Below are 20,776 nucleotides of genomic sequence, written 5' to 3' on the forward strand. Positions count from 1 at the left end.
TCGGAAGTAGGCAGAAGGCAGCAACGTTCAAGAAAATTGTAGTGAGTAAAAATATCTTGAGAAAGATGTGAAAAGACACAGAATGTTCTAAGTGAAAGTGAAGTTGCTCAGTTGTGTCCAACTCTTTGCAACCCCATGGACTGTAGCCTACCAGGCTCTTCTGTCCATGGAATTTTCCAGGCAAGAGTACTGGAGTGGGTTACCATTTCCTTCTCCAGAGAATCTTCCCGACCCAGGGATTGAACCCAGGTCTCCCACATTGTGGGCAGATGCTTTACTGTCTCAGCCACCAGGGAAGACCAGAGTGTTCTAAGCAGCCTGAAACATGCTCTGAGAATATGCTATATATGGCATTCATACTTTTTCTCATTTTTAGTATCTTTATACTATCAAGTGGAGAAGGAAATGGCAACCCACTTCAGTATTCTTGCCTAGAGAATCCCAGGGACAGAGGAGCCTGGTGGGCTGTTGTCTATGGGGTCACATAGAGTTGGACACAATTGAAGCGACTTAGCAGCAGCAGCATACCATCAAGCGTTTTACACAAATGAAGAGTTCACGTGCATCACAAAATTTTTCCTTCAAGGCTATTGAAATGACTTTTAGGTGGGGGAAATACCAATAAAAGCAGTCTTAATACTTCAAAGAAATTCCAAAGGGGAAACTCAAAACAAGAAATGGCAATTCCATTCCGGGAACAACTTTCCCATTTCAGTTTAACAGTATTTTTTGTTTCTTAGCATGTATCCTCTGATAATGAAAAGATATGTGGCTTATCTGGAATGTTTCAAACTGTAAAATGTGCTAATTATCAGAGCAGCCAGAAGAGCTGGTGAGACATATTTACTACGGCCAGCCTGCTGAGTGAGAAAAGGCAGAGATAGCTGTTTATCAGGCTGAGGAGCCAAATTTAAATTTCACACACATATCAGTCCCGGCCAAGCAGATCTGAATGGAATCCAGCTAAGGGCTTAAATATTGTGAGGCCACTAGTGCCTAGTGTGAGCTACTAGTGCTACTAGTGCCTCAGACCATGTTCAGAATATTGAGTGGTCACTGGCACAGGACTTGTCAGCAAATACTTTTAAAGCCAAAAACATTTTATTGAAAAATTATTATTATTAAAAAAAAAAACCCAGTTTGCAAGACAGACCATTTTCTCCCAGTTGAGTCTGATGACAGCAAATAAAATTTCTTTCTCATGGCCTTCTTTAAATAAAATTAATATAGGCACAGTTTAGTCGTAGGGAGGGAAATGAAGCAAAGAGAAGAGAGACACTGGGGAAATTATTTGATAGAGCATAATGCAACTATATGTGACATGAACTATCATTAAGTTAGGCACACCTGAAAAAGCTTCAATACCCCCATGAATATTCCTTGGCTACTGCTGCCAAATGGAGGGTTTTACACACATACACACACACGCACACACATAAATACATACACAGTGTGTGGTTACATGGAGAGAATGAGCTCCGTTACAGAAAAATGCTGAAAATGGGCTTTGTAGAAATAGGATGAAGTACCTGATTTGGAATCTCTGAACACAGATACAACATGACGTAGAAAATTGGTGAGTTGTTCAGCACTCTTTGAATTCTGATTTTTGGGTGTGATGTCCTCATGGCACCAAAGCGGACCAAATGCCCTTCAACAAAAAACACAAACTGTCAAAAATGTAACTATCATTTTGCATAACCATATACACAGTTCTAACTCCAAAGGGGCAAGATACATTTTAAAAAAAAAAATTTACTTATTAATTTGGTAGAAAATTTCAGTCCTATAAAGCTTAAGAGCACACTCAAAATAGATCTACTTAACTTTGGAGACATACTTTTTCATATGTTTTGCTCACAAAATTAAAGCTTCTCAATTCACCAGGACAGTGTTCATTCAGCACATAACAGGTTATTTGTCTTAAATGAAATGATGTAACATGTCAAATAAAATGCAGATTTAGACACAGACTCCCTTTATACATTTTAGAATTTTCAGAGATAACATTTTATCAGGATCACATTGTTAGGTTAAGTTGCCAAACACTGCAGGACAAACTGAAGATACAACCTCTGTTGTCTATTTGGTTTTCTCTGTGGTAAGAGCGGGATGGATCTGCATGTGAGAACTTCAGAGAACACCATTCCCAGCACTGACACTGGTGCGTAGTGAGAAAACCTTTCTTCTCCACAAACCAGTCAGGTCCCTGAGACACCCTGCAAGGAGGAACCACCAGCCCCTATCTGAGCTTCTTGTGCGTGAAATTCTATATGGAACTGAGCTTATGAGAACTGAACCAAAAGCTAAACCATTCCTCAAAAGACCCATAAAATCTGAAAAAAAAAGGGGATCATTCACAGTTTTCTTGACTTTGATCTATTATTAGTTGGATTCCTTTCCCAACATGCGTCTGATTGCTTCTCGTTCCTGAATTCCATTTATAAATGACCCTTTGGACTAGGGGAGCAGATAGGGGTCCCCCCTCTGCAGCTGCTACTGGGTTGACCATGGCTAATACTTTGGGTTTCCAGAGCAATGTTCTCTGCCAAGTCTTGGAACTCCCAGAGGCTGGTAGCTCTAATAGATGGTGAAAGTCACACTTGTCTCCTGCCTGCATCTGCTACCTGCTCATCAGGCAGGAAATCTCCCTTCTCCTCCACTGTGACATCAGGGGAGTCGTAGACAGTGCCTACCAGGGTCTGCCTCATACACAAAGGACAGCAGATGCAATTCAGAAGAGAGGAGACTTCACTAGAATTTTTAAAATGATGGCACTCTTCCAAAAGGCTGATCTGAAAACAGCAGCCCATCTCCTGACCCCTCCCTTACCTGGTCGTCAGAAACTCAATGAGCTTGTTTGCCTTCTCATCGGCGTCGGCAGCCGCATCCACATCTTCTACCTCCTGGGTCATCTGTGGGAGGTTCCCACTGCTGCCTCCCAGACTGATGCTGGACGAGGTGGAGCTGGAGCTGAGCCCTGAGTCTGGCACCGGGGACGACTGGTCCTCTCTCAGGAAGTCGAAGCCACCTGGTGGGAGACAAGGTCCAGGTGGAATGTGTAGGCCAGGCACTGAATAAGGTCGGGAGGTGCGCATCAGGAAGTGTGCAGTTATTTAAATTTTGGGGGAAAAAAAAAACACTTTATTTTTGGCTATGGCTATGATTAAATGAGACTGAAACTCTTTCTCTGCTTATGGAATAGTTGCACTGCCATGTAAACCAGTGTGATTTGGTAATAGATGGTGCTCTGCTATTTTCTACTTTGGTGTCTTTTTTTTCCCCCCTTTTCTCCCCCAAGATACCACCTTTTATTTATCAGACTGGTAAAGACAAAAAAGTTTAGTAATAGTAGGTGTGCAATACACACTGTTAAATATTGTGGGTTTAAATTAGTGCAACAATCTTGGAGAACAATTTGCAATATCAATAAAAAAATTTAAAGACATCTACCTTTTTTCAACCCCATCACTACAAACTAAGAAATGTATCCTGGAGATACACTGATTAAAAGTACATCAAAGTATACGAGCCTAGGGGCTCAAGGAGGCATTTTGTATATTGGCCAAGAAGCAAAATAGACACAAACCAGAACAATTTCTCCAGCTATGGATAAGAAACATATGAGTTAAGACATGTGGTTCAATGGATACTATGCAGTATATAAAGAGAATGGCATGGAACCATTTGTGCTAAGATACAAAGATCTTCAAAATACCCAGTCTTCTATTTAAGCTCACTTAATCAGTCTTTTTCTAACAGACTTACCAAATCATTTGATGCTCTGGTGTTTTAATTGATGCTTTCTGCAAAAGAAGTGAGTGTGTGTGTCTGTGTGTGCATGCTTTCACACACCCATTGACTGATGAACAGCTCTGTTACACATTTGAACCTAGATAAATTATTGTTGGGTAACAGACGATTTAACTGTATGACATTGAGAGGGTAACAGGCAGGAAGGCCAGGGGTCTCCAAATGGAGGAAATAGGCTGCAAGTGCCAGATATTTTTCTCTCTCTTAAGCGGCAGGAGGAAACAAACTAGTGATATTTTTTTCCTTCTCTATACAAATTTAAAACGTGGTTTCTCTTAAAATACTGTGTTGCCATGACACCTGGTTTCACCTGAAGCTAGCTATTCTCAAACCTTGAGTTAACCAATACATTTTTCTTATGGAAATGTTTGTCTTAAGCTATGTTAATGTGCTATGCATTTACCCCAGACTCTGTCTTCAAGTCTGTTCCGCCAAATGGCTCAGAACCTACTTGACAAACCAGTATGTTATACTCAGATATTGTTCCCCTAATCCATTAAACGAAACTATTTGTATGGTAATCTGCCCTTCTACAAGATTCAAGTCAATCATTTTATGGCCTGGGATGAATCATCTGGTGCCAAGATTATCATAAAATGCAATTTATGGATCAGAGGCCTGGTGCCATTCTGAGTTTTAAGACATTCCTTTCTTTTCATTAAAAGACTGCTAGGGACTATATAACATCCAGCTAAAGACTAGCAGGGGGGTACTCTTTCTGCCCCCTTCTGATGCCTATGTCAGAAGCTTTCTCTATCTCCTTTATACTTTAATAAAACTTTATTACACAAAAGCTCTGAGCGATCCAGCCTCACCTCTGGCCCTGGATTGAATTTGTTTCCTCCGAAGGCCAAGAATCCTGGCGTCTTATCATTCAGCAACAACCTTTCAACATGATACTATTTTTGAGGATAACAGCCTCTAATAGCAATAAGTATTACACAATGTTTTGCATAAATGTGCTCATAACTCTGAATGTGTATATTAATTGTGTGTGTGTGTGTATATTAATTTAATGTAATTATGTCTCAAGGTACATAGGGAAATGTCTGGGACCTTGGTGATACCTGGTCTCAAAATACTGGAGGTGGTCACTGTTTTGCACATTCTCCCCCACGGGTGTTCCAGACTCATGCTCTCTCGGTCAATGGATATTAATTTTTTTGGTAACATATTTAATGAAAACAGCAATCACAGTAGTAATTTAAAAAGTACATTTGGAAATACTTACTAAGGAAGAAGGATTTAACATCAAGTAAAACAGTGCATGTTTATTGTGAATAATGGTGCATATTTTATCCCTTAGAAAGCCGGGGCAAGGGTAAAAGCAGAGACGTTGATGTGGGCTCCAGGGACACCCCCAGGTATCCTCAGACTTATGACTCTGTCTCAGGCTCCCTGCCCCTCCTCGTGTTACCTGTATAGAGATACTCAGGCTGATAAGCTGGCTGAACTGTGAGAGTCTTGGCTTCGCCCATCTCCCGAGTCTGTAGGAGCACAGAGGCAATGGCATGGAAATTGCTGTTGCAAGAGAGGGCAATCAGGAGGTGAAGAAGCAATTTTTTGCTGTGTTCAAAGACTTCTGGCCGGTAATGGTCCAAACCTGGAACAAAACGGTGGAATCTCTTAATATAAACAAACCTTCAGCTCGACTAGATTCCAGGGATGGCAAAGATTCCAAGATGCCCGGGAGGAACATGTTAGAGGAATGTTTAGTTTCCTTTGTTAGTTTGTTACCAACATAAAGAAATCAGGCTTAGGAAAAATCAAATGTTTTATTCCTTAAAAAATGTTCTTATGAAATGCTGATAGATGGACTTTTCTTGACCTCTCTGTAGCATCTGACATGTTTAGCATTCCTCTTTCCTGAGATGTTCTCTTCCCTGTTACTAAAGGTTTCTAACTTTAACTCTCTCTCTAAGTCTCCCTGCCTGGCTGATTCCTCTTTCCATTTTTTATTTTTTGCTCTGCAACTTGGGTATTTTAATATCTCAGTGCTTAGCTGACCGTGTTCTACATTCTTTCTCTCTATGCATCGACTGTGTCTCGTGGCTTTAAATTTATCACAGAGAACCAAAGCCCCTAAAAGAAGTCCAGCTTGTTTTGAATATCTCTATAGAAGTAGCATGGATGAAGTACCACTCTATATTATGGTCCCAGGACAATTTTAAACAATGACTTATCAACTGGAATTTTAGAGATGTCACAGAAAGGACAGAAGATATTAGGTATTTCAGAAAAGCAGGAAGGCCATGTAAAAGCTCCCTGGGATGACTTGTGTAGGTTTCGGACTCTAGTGGCCAGAATTCCTCTGGGATCCAGGCTTACCTAAGAAGACAGCATGGAGCAGCAGCGGGAGATGAAGAGCCCAGTCTTCTCTGACACTGTGGTCCACCACCATCTCAGTCATAAAGATGACAGCGACATTGCACCTAGTCAATGAAAATGATGACGTCAACACCATGTCCGAAGAGGACGGAAACAGACTGACAGGTCGTTCAGGCACAATCACGTCCAACTCGTCAGCCTTGAGGAATCAGGTGAGACCCTGATTCCAGGGAAATGGAGTGTAACTTCTGACAGCACAGAGCTCCCTGAGGAGAAGAAACTTCACCTGAGCTAATTCACGTAATGGGGGCTCTTACCAGTCACTTTTTTGAAAATAAGGGCTGAGGGATGAAGAGACTCTGAAGACAAGGGTTCTTTCTTTTAGCTGCTCACAATCGAAAAGGCATAACAGGACGAACACCCACACCAAGGGCACATCAAGGAAAAATTCAAAGGGCTGCAAGGCAGCTTTGCACGTTGGTTAATGTTCGACCAAGGTCAGTCAGTGTGCTGAGAGCTGCAGTTCAAGTCACTTGTGTTCCCTCTGATTTCAAACATCATTTCAATTGATGGGACCTGGAACAGGTTTCTCTTTTCATAGGAAGAAAAATCTAGTCAGAGCTAAGTGATCACTCCCCTCTATCTGCATGTGCTACTCACCTGTGGAGTGGCCCCCGGGGGGTGATGGTCTCTGGGAGGTAGTCCACCAGGGGGGCCCAGCACCCCCCCGTGCAAGGCATGGGTAGGGGCTGCGGCTGTTTGGTCTCTGTGATAGTCAGAAGCCAGCCGGTGTAGGGAGAAATTGGGTCATCTGTAGCGTGAGAAAGACGAACGTGCTTCATTTACAGGGACAGAAGCTGCTTGTTTTCCTGACTTGCCTTTTTAGAAAGCAACTCACAAATTCGTGCTTATAAAAATAACTTCCTAACCATTCCATTTGGTGACTATGAAATTATATGATCTAACCATTCCATTTGGTGACTATGAAATTATACGATCAAATGGGCTGGAATTACTTCATTAAGTTTCTTTCATTCCTTTATTTCTTGGATATCTAATTTATAGTTATTCATTATAGAGCAACTGAAAACATAGATACACAAGAAGAAAAACACTACATCATGTGAATTCCCATCACTGTGACAACTCACTCCTTCTCTCATCTCCTCCATCTCAGTAAAATGTGATTTCTTATTTTCAGTTCACTCAGGATGGGAGCTTGGGAATCCTCCCTGACTTCTCACTTATATATATATATATATATTTTAATTGAAGGATAATTGCTTTACAGAATTATGTTGGCTTCTCCCAAACATCAACATGCATCAGCCATAGTTGCTTATATTTCTAATAACCATGGTGATGGTGGTAGTGACAGTAATAATAAAAATAATAACATCAGAACTAACGGAGAGACAGCTTGGGCTTCCTTGGTGGCTCTCCGGACAATGCAGGAGATGTGGGTTTGATCCCTGGGTTGGGAAGATACTCTGGAGAAGGAATGGCAACCCACTCCAGTATTCTTGCCTGGAGAATCCCATGAATAGAGAAGCCTGGTGGGCTACAGTCCATGGCGTTGCAAAGAGTCGGACATGACTGAACAACTAACACCAGCGAGGGGTTACCTCATGTCAGGCAATGGTCTATACATTTCACGTATTAATAATCCAACATAACCCAATGATAGGTAACTATTATCCCAATTTTGTAGAGGGGACGCTGAGGTTAAGTGACTTGCCACCATCCTCATATTCAGTAAGCTCTCCCTCAAAACAAACCCAAGAAATGACCACCTCTCACCATCTCTACCACTCCATCCTGGGCGGAGCCCTCACCATCTCTCACGGGAGGCAGAGCCTCCCACCACCTCCCTGCCTCCATGCTTAACCCTCTGCAATCTATTCTCAGCAGAGCAGCCAGAGCCATCCTCCTTTTATTAAGATTTCTTTTTTTTAATGTAGACAATTTTTAAAGTCTTTATTGAATTTGTTACAATATCACTTCTGTTTTATGTTTCAGGTTTTTTTTTTTTGGCCTGGAGGCATGTGGGATCTTAGCTTCCCAATCAGGGATTGAACCCACACCCCCTGCACTGAAAGGCGAAGAATTAACCACTAGACCACCAGGGAAGTCCCCAGAGCCCTCCTTTGAAAATAGAAGTCCGTTCAGAGTCCCTTTCTCTGCATACCACTGGCCAGCGGCTCTCCTTTACACTCATACTGAAATCTAGCATTCGATTCACACCAGGGCCTGTAAGGCCTGACAAGACCTCTCTCCTGTTTCTCGGCTTATCTCCTATTCCCGTGCCCTCTGCTCACGGCACCCCAGTCACCTTGCCTTTCTTTGCTGTTCTGTGACATGCCAGGCGCTGTCCACCAGCTTTATAGACTAGGTCTGAATCTGTTTGCCTATCATATCCAAGGTGGTATATTTTTTTTTAATAAAAAATACTTTAAAGAGGCTGCACCTTTCTTTTTAGATAAACCCGGACTAGGAAGCGCTGGGCTGTGAGGTCTCTCCTGATCCCTTCTCATTCATCTTAGCCCTGCTCATACCCTCAAGAATTCAGGGAGAAAATAACTACCCCTGACATATATCATACAGCCGGTCATAAGGTTTGGAACTGAACCTGCAAACCTTTGCTTCTCTCATGGCATAGACTGTACCCATCACTGGGTAGCTGGAACCAAAAATGCATCAGGCAGGATCCAGTTACCAAAGTTCTGATGGTACTTGTGCCCTACTGGATGAACTGCTTCATCTGGGGACAGCTGAAGTCAATTCTGTTACTTGACAAATAGAAAAGGATCTTAGCATCTATTTTACGGACTTTCTATGATGAGGATCTGTTTGAGTAGCTTGATTTCCATGTTTCTTTGACTTGAGAAATTTAAGATTTGAGCTCTCAGCAACCCAACTACTTACTCTGAACTTTAATTTCCCTGGTTAATATCAGTAATCACGTGAAGAATATTACTGACACATGACTCAATCAAATTCAAGTACTATACCAAAAATTACCCAGTAAGATGCTATTTATGCTGGTATGACAAATTTATAAACATTTCTGGGTAAAACAGAGGCCATGATGATACTACTAGACTACTCTTTTTGCCTTATTTTCACTCACAGTAGTTTTTCTTTCCCTTTATAAATACTTCTATTACTTTTTCTCTTTACCCCTAAAGCCAGTGATCTGCGTTTATATAATGACATAGTTGCTCATTTTGTTATAATTACCCTCTGAAAGTCACTATTTTAAAATAAATAAGGAATATAAAGTTTCAATATCAAAGGGCTCTGAAGATGTATTTTCAAAGTGATTATTACTTTGTTACAGTGTTTTCTACCAAATTCTGTGTCCTGTGCAGAACAGAGATACACTTTGAGGGAATCAACTGGTCCAAGTGCAACAATATCCCTAATGTAAAATCCACAGTCATAGAATGTTACGCTTCATTAGAGCATGCCTGTCCCATTCTGGGGAAGTCAGGATTCAACTGCCTAACATTTCCATGACTCAATTTTTCTGTCCTCAAAATTTTGTGTTACCAAGTATTATATAGCAAGGAGACTGTTCTTGAACCAACAACTCCATCCCTCAGGTACTGCTCTCCTCATCTATAAAATCTGGTCCTGCCTAGAACTAATGGTCTGTGCTCTTGAAATGCAACTGTTTGGGGCCTGGAAGGCCAAGTACCCTGATGGGCACAGAAATGAGGGAAAGTGCATAAGTTTCCCCTGGCCCCAACCTCATACTAACTGTTCTAGAAAAAGGTTTTATAGGGACACAGCTAAAACTTGGGCTTCCCAGGCGACTCTAGTGGTCGCCTGCCAATGCAGAAGACACAAAAGATGTGGGTTCAATCCCTGGGTTGGGAAGATCCCTTGGAGGAGGGGATGGTGACCCACTCCAATATTCTTGCCTGAGAAATCCCATGGACAGAGGAGCTTGGCGGGATATAGTCTACAGGGGTCACAAAGAGCCAGACATGCCTGAGCACATGAGCACAGATAAAACTTAACCCGAGTATGGCAATATTACATGGATTTTAGACTTTCCTTCCACTGATATTTTGAATGGTGGAGAATTGCCTATCTGTGCATTAAGAAGTAAAACTGAAATGTAGTGTCATTAGAACTACTGGGTTGGCCAAAAAGCTTATTCAGGTTTTTCATAACATTGTGCTGAAAAGCCTGAACAAACTTTTTGGCCAACCTAAAACACTCACATCTTACTGTACTCTGCACATTTCCCATAAGAACAAAATAATTCAAAACAGCCAGTACAAAAGCTCCGTGCGCTAACTTACAAAATGGACCTGACTCATGAGATATCATGATTTCCACCCAAACAAGGAAGTTCCAGAAGATAGTTCACCAATTTCCTTACACAGCTAATATGTCACTGGGAATGTATGCCGCTTCCAGAATTCCTGTAACTTGTGAACAAGTAACTGCGACCACTCCCTGACCAATAAGTGTACAACCTGTCCGAGACTTAAACAAAATCAATGAATGCATTGATCTTTCCAGTTTTTCCAGTTTCCCAAAGTACAGTGTGATTCCTGGGACAATCGTATCTCCTAGTCTGGCAAGGTTTTCACTAGGTCCCTGAGAAATTAAATGTGAAAACAGATCTATCCTGGGTGAGCTGACTCACAAAGCTTGAAGGTTAAATCCACTCCCAAGACAGGCAGGAGAACTGAACGGAAACCTCTGTTTTCTAAAAAGACAATCTTGTACTAGCCTTTTGCCAAATGCATCACCCAGGAAAAGGGCCAAGAAGACAAAAATATGGTCTTAGGTAGTAGCTCAAAGTTTTCCTGATTCTGATTCATCTACTGCTTGGTTTGTTTTTACTTTGAAGGGACTGACTCTCTGCATAGTTGGATTAAATGGTTACTTAATTATTTGTGGGCCTCTTTTCACTGATCAGAACGAGAATAATCAAGATACTCATTTTCCATTCACTAACCACTTGCCCTCCATGTGAAACCCCTCAGGCTGTTAGTGCTTACTTTTATCCTCATCGTATGAGCCTCCTGAGCTGTTGCTGTATCTTGACTCCAGACGCGTATGGGCTCTGATGACGTTACTAAACCTGCAAATACAAGAACAGCCATCATGAGATACTGACACATGTGTGTGATGTGCTGAGACACAAAAATACTATTATTTAGCGATTGATGATGCTTTTCCTAAAAGAATACTGTAAATAGTGTACCCCACACATTCCCTTTGTGCTCGAGCAGGTCAGTGGTCACTCCTGCTCAGGAGCACAAGTTCAAACCTTGAAAGAAAAATATTTTAAGACTAATATGTGTGACTCCAACTAGAAAATTATAACATTTGCTTGGAAAGAAGACAGGCATGATAACGAATAACACGAATCCTTGATTCACATGGTAACCTGGCACATGGTAGAAATAATGGCTGAAAGATTGAATAAGTAAAATAAGACAGACCCGGAAATATACAAAAATAGTTTCATAACAAATTTTGAATTTTACGAGTTTTAATGTTTTCCTTAAAAGGTTTTTAGGAAAAGTTACTAGTGGTGGTGTAATACAACCAGAGGGCCTCTTTCTGTCTAGTCTTTCTGTGGCTTAAGAAGTAATCAAAACCAAACAAACAAAACAAGAGGTTGAAGGATAACTTTTAAAAGAGTATTTATTTATTTGGCTGCATCCAGCCTTAGTCATAGCATGTGGAATTTCTGTTGCATCATGAGGCGTGGCATCTTTCACTGCAGCGCTTGGACTCTAGTTGTGGCACAAGGGGCTCTGGAGCACGTGGGCTCGGTAGTTGCAGGGCACAGGCTTAGCTGTTCCATGGCATGTGGATCTCAGTTCACCGACCAGGGACTGAACCCACACCGCAAGGGACTGAACGCCTGCACCGCAAGGCGGATTCTTAACCACTGGACCACCAGGGAAGTCCCCGAAGTATAACAACTTCACGTGCACTATCTCGTTTAATCTCACTCACTCATCTTTGAGATAAACACATTTACTCCAAAATCACTGCAGATGGTGATTGCAGCCATGAAATTAAAAGACGCTTACTCCTTGGAAGGAAAGTTATGACCAACCTAGATAGCATATTAAAAAGCAGAGACATTACTTTGGGAACAAAGGTCCGTCTAGTCAAGGCTATGGTTTTTCCAGTGGTCATGTATGGATGTGAGAGTTGGATTATGAAGAAAGCTGAGCACTAAAGAATTGATGCTTTTGAACTGTGGTGTTGGAGAAGACTCTTGAGAGTCCCTTGGACAGCAAGGAGATCTAACCAGTCCATCCTGAAGGAGACCAGTCCTGGGTGTTCATTGGAAGGACTGATGCTGAAGCTGAAACTCCAATACTTTGGCCACCTCATGCGAAGAGCTGACTCATTGGAAAAGCCCCTGATGCTGGGAGGGATTGGAGGCAGGAGGAGAAGGGGACGACAGAGGATGAGATGGCTGGATGGCATCACCGACTCGATGGACATGAGTTTGAGTAAACTCCGGGAGTTGGTGATGGACAGGGAGGCCTGGCATGCTGCGATTCATGGGGTCGCAAAGAGTTGGACATGACTGAGCGACTGAACTGAACTGACTCTGCCAACGAGGAAACAGACTGAGTGAGGTGAAATAACTTGTCCAGTGTCAGCCAAGGAAGATGACGGTGGGGACACTTTCAAGGCTGTGCTGCCTCCGAGAAGCGGGGATGTGTGACCTCAGGCTGAGCTCTTGCTCCCTAGCTCGGTGACCCTGGGCAAGTTCTTTACCTCCTTGGGGACCCCATTTCCACACCTGCCTAAATGGAATAATAACAACACTTCAACATTTATTTTGTTGGGGCTGTTGCAGGAATCATAAAGGAATGATGTGAGAAAGTTTCCAAAACTATGAGATGCCATCTAACTATAGAGTATTAATTATTATACTCTTGGATTTCTAGAATGCCTTTTCAGAGCACCAAAGACTTACAAATCCATAACATTTTTACCACCCAAAGATCTATAAAGTCAGGCAAGGGTGTGACTGAGGGGAAGTGAGGGTGAAATGGTACGTCTATATATTTATTTTACATAAAATGATACAAAGCGTGGTTTGTCTATATTATTGACTAGGTTTTCTGTTGTAATTGATATCAGACCAATACTCTTATTTCCCTCTGAAAGTGGGAAAGTGCAGGGTCCCAGCGGTCCCCCTCAATGTAGGGAGAAAGAGGGAAATTTCAGGGAAAAGTGCCATTTCAGGGTGTGCCATTAAGATGCTACCTTGTCCCAGGTGTATAACCTCAGAACACTGCAACAGTGATGTGACTGCTGAATTCAGAAGTGTATCAACTACAAAGCCTTTGCTTTCATTCACTCTGTAGACATTTGCAGCAGCTTTTTTTTTTTAAGTCCTGACAAGCAATCTTTTCCCTAGTAACTTTGTATTTCAAACATTCTTCATTCTCACATCTTTTGGGCTATTACTTTGTGAATCCGCAACTTCTTTTATCAGAAGATAAACGACATCTGCTGAGTTTCATACAGATCAGACTGCGTAATTATCTAAATCAGACTAGTCCTTAAAGAAATTGGCAAAGTGACCAACTTATTACCTTCTGAAGAAGTTCTATAATCATATTTATGCTGACAAATGCAAAGATATAAACAGCACATGAAGAACCCAGACACCATTCAACAAGGAGTAAAAACAGAGTGATGAAAGAATTCCACATCTATAGATTCACACCAGGCAGAGATTTGCCAGTGACTCAAGAATGGTGATTTATGTTGGTTTTACAATCGTGTTCAGGAAGACTGGGCAGGGAAGAGCTATAGAACGGATGGCAATTTTTCTTGTTTCCTTTTAAGACAGATTTAAAGGATTTCTAGGAGGAGTTTATGAGGCCAAGATGAAGGGGAGGAAAAAGCCCCTTCCACACTTCTTATTCTAGAGAAGATCAGAACCATAGCATGGTGAAGTGGATACTTGGCAAAAACAAAAAGCAAAAACTGACTCCCAAGAGTAAAATCTGTTCCTTTACTTTCCTGGTTGACGAAATTAATTTTGGGTCTAGATCCTAGAAGAATTTCAAGGATTAAGCAGACTGAATAGTCTTTTAATATAAAAGTACATGTCTTAGAAATATATCATAAAAATAACTCTGCTAAGACTGGGCTTCTCAGGTGGCTCAGGTATCTCCCTGCAATGTAGGAGATGCAGTAAATATGGGTTAAATTCCTGGGTGGGGAAGATCCCCTGGAGGAGGACATGGCAACCCACTCCAGTATTCTTGCCTGGACAATACCATAGACAGAGGAGCCTGGTAGGCTACAGTCCATAGGTTGCAAAGAGTCGGACACGACTGAAGCGACTGAGTAAGAGAAAAACTGGAAAGATGAAGTGTTTCCCTAAGTTTTCCCTTGCTGATTCTGCTCAAAATTAACATGTATGCAACTTTCTGTGGATTACTAATCTCTATTCCTGTATCAACACAGATGACCAGAAACTTATACAGCTAAAGTTTATTGCTTTTAGTTCCTTATGAACAATCCTTTCATGGCTTTTATTAAGGGTTGATGTATTAAAAATATGTAAAGGGCTTGTTTCTGCATATTTTACAAACTGTTATTTTAATTAAAAATATGTATTCACATTATTGTTTAACTGAAAAAACTACATGATAAATACTTCTTAGAGCTTAAAGGTACTTATTTAGTTGCTGTTTTTCAGTCGCTCAGTCACGTTTGACTCTTTGTGACCCCATGGACTGCAGCACGCCAGGCTTTCCTGTTCTTCACCATCTCCCGGAGCTTGCTCAAACTCATGTCCATTAAGTCAGTGATGCCCTCCAACCATCTCATCCTCTGTCTTCCCCTTCTCCTCCTGCCCTCAATCTTTCCCAGCTGATGCACTGGGTCTTTTCCAATGAGTCAGCTCTTCTCATCTGGTGACCAAAGTACTGGAGCTTCAGCATCAGTCCTTCTAATGAATATTCAGGATCGATTTCTTTTAGGATTGACTGGTTTAATCTTCTTGCTGTCCAAGGGACTCTCAAGAATCTTCTTCAACACCACAGTTCAAAAGCATGGCTCAGATGGTAAAGAAGCCACCTGCAATGCAGGAGATCAGGGTTCAATCCCTGAGTTGGGAAGATGCTCTGGAGAAGGGAATGGCTACCCATTCCAGTATTCTTGCTTGGAGAATTCCATGGAGAGAGGAGCCTGGTGGGCTACAGTCCATAAAGTGGTGAAGAGCTGGACATGCGTGAATGACTCACACCCCCACACACCCACACACCCACTTATTCTCTTACCCTGATTCTCTGTAGCTCAGATGGTAAAAGAATCTGCCTGCAATGCAGGAGACCTAGGTTTGATCCCTGGGTCGGGAAGATCCTCTAGAGAAGGAAACGGCAATCCACTCCAGTATTCTTGCCTGGAAAATCCCATGGACAGAGGAGCCTGGTAGGCTACAGTCTATGGGGTTGCAAAGAGCTGGACACGACTGAGCAACTAACAATATAATACAATACTGGCTTTAATGGTTCTTTTATTACAAGCCATCTTAATTTTTTTTTGTCAGTAGCTATGGTATTATTAAATATTTCTGAATTACATCAAAGAACCACTAACTAGTTGTAAAGAACCTGGCATCAGGACAGCCACTTTGTACAAGTCCATGGCGCCCCCTGGAGCCCAACAATGCAATCAGGTGACTGGTACTCCCAGAAATGAATCAGATCATCAGTATTTCTGACCAATACCATCTCTGTAGACTCTTTGTCTAGAAGGACTGAAAAGAACAGGGTAAATACCTGTCTTCTGTAATGGGGTCAGCAAGAGGGAGGGAGAAAGGGGCTGGTAGGTGTTTGGACAGCTAGCTTATCCACCTCTAGGGCTGTGACGTTTCTCCAATTTTCATTTATATGCTGAATAAATGTTTTAAAAGACGATTACTATGTGCAGCACAGCAGGGTAATAATTAAGGATAGAAATATGTCTAAGAGCCATATAATCGCTGTTTTCTAAGAATGAAAAGGTAATGGTTGAGACACAAACATGTGTACCAGTACCCATAAATCAACATGACAAGGCTCACAGGAAGGAAGGTGATAAGTAGACTGCAAAGAAAAATAAAGATACTTTAGGCTGAGAGCACAGTCTACTATCAAAGAAAAGACAGACTATATTAGAGAAATAGTATAGGTGAAATAGAGGGTTAATGTAACAATAGTATTCTGCGTGATAAAATATTCATATAGGTGTGATCATATATATATCAATTAATCTACCTACAGGTAGATAAACAGATATAGTCAGTATGAAGGAGTTGGATATGCACGACTATGTAAAAATGTAGGTAGCATTGGGCTTCCCAATGGCCAACAGGATACAGTGATAAAGCAGGAAATAAACAAGAAAGTCTCTTACAGATACTATCTGGTTGCAATGTTATAGTGATAACTGCCTTCTTCATTTTAAAGGCTACCACTAAAAATTTAGGCAGGACACTCATAACTCTGGTCCTAAAGGAGCCTTTGTAATGAGATGATAATATATGGAAATATATCACCTTTCTACCCTTAGTATAATTAAGGTGGAAAATTCATACTATACAATGAATGATAAAGAATGTTTTACTCCCACCAGAAGACAGAAATATCTTCAGAGAAATATGTGATTTTTTTTTTTTCTTTTTACCATTAGGGAGTTTTCCAAAGAAGGTACCAGCAAATATAGATTACAAAATAACATGTGAATTAATAATCTTGTACTGTCATTGATTTACAGAGTATGAAAACCTTAATCTATTTCTGAGAAAGAAAAACCTTAGTGAACTATAATAGAAAAGGTCTGTTATTCATGACCCATTGATGATCTGAAGGGAGATTCAGAGGATGAGCATTTTGCCTTAAGGCAGTGTAGTCAGCCAGTAATCAGCATGCTGAGGAATTTGCTGTGGCTGACTTAAGAGAAAGAACTTTTAGAACTCCAGCCCTGGGTCGGATAACTTCCACCTGTAGCCCCTGATGGGTTCTCATGCACACGATGAAATCACAAAGCATCCAGGGGCTTTTAAAGCTAAATGAATTATTTTCATTATGTGATCCACTAAATTTTCTTCAGTATGAATCTGTATCTCATTTTTTAACTAATTTAAGTGAAAGGGCTCCCCATTACTTTTTACTAGAAAATACTTAGCCTTATAAGTTTTCAACATCATGAGAATCATCTTAATTTTTATTTTCAAATTTAAGTCCTGTTTGTCTCTTTTGGTTTGTTCTCTGCTCTTCACATTCAACTGCAGTAAATAGATCCAGATTGTGCTTACTTATGAATAGTTCCTGGGCAATGTGAAAGCAGAAATATGCACAAGAGAAATATTACTGTTAAAGAACAAAGGGGAAGGACATCAAGGTTTCTTTTAGACAATGTTCTTAGTTAACCAAGATGTGACAGAGTTAAAGGTGAAAGAATGGTGATGTTTCATAGAACTCATCTCAAGATAACTACTGTAAGAAATTATTCAAGAACCAGATTTGCAAATTTCACATAGCTATTCCCTCTAACTCCAGATGGACTGTGTCCACTAGCAGAATGAGGTGTGGTTGTTATTAAGCCTGGAGGTAAATGGGTTTCAGCCACTAGAACAACATCCCTCTTAATCTCTGCTCTGGCTTTGCTCAGGAAGAAATGGTTATCTTTAGGGATATACAGAGCAGAGTCTGAAAGTCAATCTGTGTTTCTAAAAAAGAAAGGATTTGTGTATGTGTACGTGTGTGTGAAATTTATGAAGCCCTGCAAATGTTACTAACGCTTTGCATAGACAATTGCTGAAAGTTAAGCTGCATGTTAAGCCAAATCTGTGCACCAACCTCTCATCAGATTCTTTTAGTATCTTGCTCTCCTCAGCGTCTGGGAAACTGTCCTGGCCGGCAACCACTGTGTTGCTGCTGGAGGTAGTTCCTGTAGATGAGATTAAAGAACAGCTCAGAAAGAAATGCCTGTTGTGGAGGTCAAGCTCAAGCCTTCAGTGATTCCAGGAAAGGATTTCCTGTAAAATCCCCAGTTTGAAAGATTTCTTGCATCTTCTGCACAATCTCAGACATTCTGAACAACCTTCCAAGCCCACACCATTGAAGTGAAGAATCCAAGACATCTATTATAGTCAAACCAAATTGCTCAACTCTCTTACAAAGCGAGGCTACAAAATTCTTAAAACCCTCTCTTTCTGGCTACTTAGGTAATGCGCTTATTTATAGTGGCCAGTCCTGCCGCTAGTGGCTCTGGCGTTTCTAGTTCCAGGAGTTACGAAATGAATGTTAGAACATTCCAAATGCCTAGAGCTTAGGATCCCCAGGGCACTGCTTCTCTGTGAGATCACTGCTCAGGTAGCAGGATCTGGGGCACAAAGAGGGCATAAGAGACCAGGGCGTAAGAGAAGAGAGGTTTGGAGGCAATCGTGGTATTAAGGGAAGCGAAGGGAAGACAGCATCAAGGAGTTTGAGGAGGGTGGTATCTATTTCATACCATGATGCTGAAAGGCCAACTGAAAAGTGGTAACACTGGTGGAGGGGGGGGCAGTTCAGTCAACCCTAGGAGGATATCAGCCAAGAGAATCCCATTAGATACAAGGAGGAGGGTCCAGAAGTGAGATTCCTCCATGACTACAGTGTCCACCATAAGCTCGGTCTAAAATAAAAACGTATATTATCATACGTGAAACAGATCACCAGTCCAGGTTTGATGCATGAGACACGGTGCTCGGGGCTGGTGCACTGGGATGACCCTGAGGGATGGGATGGGAAGGGAGGTGGGAGGGGGGTTCAGGATGGGGAACACGTGTACACCCATGGCAGATTCATGTCAATGTATGGCAAAACCACTACAATATTGTAAAGTAATTAGCCTCCAATTAAAATAAATTAATTAATTAAAAAAAACAACTCTGTGGCATATGAGCCCTGGGCTCTCAATTGTTGGTTATCCTTATAAGACCACTTCATTAATCAGACAAGGTGCTAAGAGTCTCTGCTATTCTTAAGCCTTCTCTTAAATGAACGTATTGGGTTGGCCAAAAAGGGTGGTATGGAAAAACTCAGACAAACATTTTGGCCAACCCAATATATGTAGGAATACGAACAAGCAGCAAGAACCTACTCATACCCTTTCAATGCTCTACACGAAGGAAAACCCAGAGTTGTGGGACAAGGCGTCCACCCAGCTGCCCGGGTCCTACCGGAGGCCGCCGCCGAGGCCTTGCTGCTGGCTGTGAAGCGGTAGAAGGGCGGGTTGTCGCAGTGCTGGACGATGGGGTTCACCGGCTCCGTCTGCTGCAGCTCGAAGAGCAGCTCCTCCATGGTCTGAATGGTGTTGTTCCGGCACAGGTAGACGGCCACCTTCTTGATCTGAGACGAGAAACGGAACACAAGGGATATTTCCCAGAGCAGCCCACAGGGATGCGAGGTTGTCGACAGCAGAGGTGGTAACCCGTTCATTTTGATGACCACAACACCTCCCAGGAGAGCTGTCTTTCTCTCCTAGGACGAGCCAAGGGTCTGGATTATGGCTGCCGGGTGGGGGTGTGGAGAGGGAAGAATGGGAAGAAGGGACAGTTAGGGAGCTGGGATGGCTGTGTACACACTGCTACGCTTAAAATGGATCACCAACAAGGACTGGCTGCAGGGCACGGGGAACTCTGCTCAGGGTTATGCGGCAGCCTGGACGGGAGGGGAGTCTTCGTCTGGTGGAGAATGGATACCTGAGTATGTATGGCTGAGTCCCTCCGCTGCTCACCTGAAACTATCACAATATTGTTAACTGGCTAAACCCCAATACAAAATAAATTTTTTTTAAAAAAGCCAATCTTCAACCTAAAGACAAAAAAAAAAAAAAATCACCTTTTCTCACATGTACATCTGATAGAAGCAGGTTGTTAAAAGTCTTACCTTCCCTCATGGCTGAGTTTACAAAAGCCACTTTTGGGATAACTTGTGGACTAAAGATGACTTCTATCTAAACTTAAAACTTGCCATCTGGGGGCCTCCCTGGTAGTCTAATGGTTAAGACTTAGCCTTCCAGTGGGTGCAGGGAGCTAAGACTCCACATGCCTTGAGGCCAAAAATCCAAGACATAAAGCAGAAGCAGCATTCTAACAAATTCAATACAGACTTTAAAAATGGTCGACATTAAAAAAAAAAAATCTTCCAACAAAACAAAACAAACCTTACCATCTAAGGTCTTATCTTGAGAAAGTATTTTATTTATGCAAACCATGGGAGAAGAACTGCTAGCTGTGTCCATTTAAAAAGGAACTCAGCCTCCCGTTACTCTTCTACCAGAGAAACAGACGAGTTTGAGCTGTCTGCATGGTTTTAAGTTTTAAAAATAACTCTGGATTAAATCTCTGCATTACTGCAACCCTCAAGCCTGAGGCCCAGAAGCGGCAATGAGGCTTACATGGCTCAGAACAGCAGGGCGGGCAGGCACAAAACCTCTCAGAAAAACAACCAGCACACAGACACCAACTGTGCGAGGGTTTTCAAAATGCAGTCGTTTCACTGATGACCTCACCTTTAAATACAGACAGGAAGATGGGCGTGTCAGTAGGACTTTTCTGTTGCTTATTTCTCTCTTTGACTACCTATCT

General features: G+C 41.8%; 1 protein-coding gene across 6 annotated transcripts in view; it reads right to left on the reverse strand.

Annotated features, from left to right (window-relative positions):
* Positions 1-20,776, reverse strand: part of FRY (FRY microtubule binding protein) — a 424,070-nt gene that overhangs the window by 52,335 nt on the left and 350,959 nt on the right. For all 6 annotated transcript variants that reach the window (XM_043477466.1, XM_043477462.1, XM_043477461.1 and 3 more), the window contains 8 exons: positions 19,367-19,535; positions 18,003-18,093; positions 11,163-11,245; positions 6,802-6,952; positions 6,142-6,245; positions 5,231-5,416; positions 2,833-3,031; positions 1,530-1,651 (listed from right to left, as the gene is read on the reverse strand). In XM_043477466.1, the coding sequence (XP_043333401.1) occupies positions 1,530-1,651; positions 2,833-3,031; positions 5,231-5,416; positions 6,142-6,245; positions 6,802-6,952; positions 11,163-11,245; positions 18,003-18,093; positions 19,367-19,535 (1,105 nt within the window). The remainder of the gene's footprint in view (positions 1-1,529; positions 1,652-2,832; positions 3,032-5,230; positions 5,417-6,141; positions 6,246-6,801; positions 6,953-11,162; positions 11,246-18,002; positions 18,094-19,366; positions 19,536-20,776) is intronic.

Source organism: Cervus canadensis, chromosome 9, assembly GCF_019320065.1.
Source record: "Cervus canadensis isolate Bull #8, Minnesota chromosome 9, ASM1932006v1, whole genome shotgun sequence".
Classification (NCBI taxonomy): Eukaryota; Metazoa; Chordata; class Mammalia; order Artiodactyla; family Cervidae; genus Cervus; species Cervus canadensis.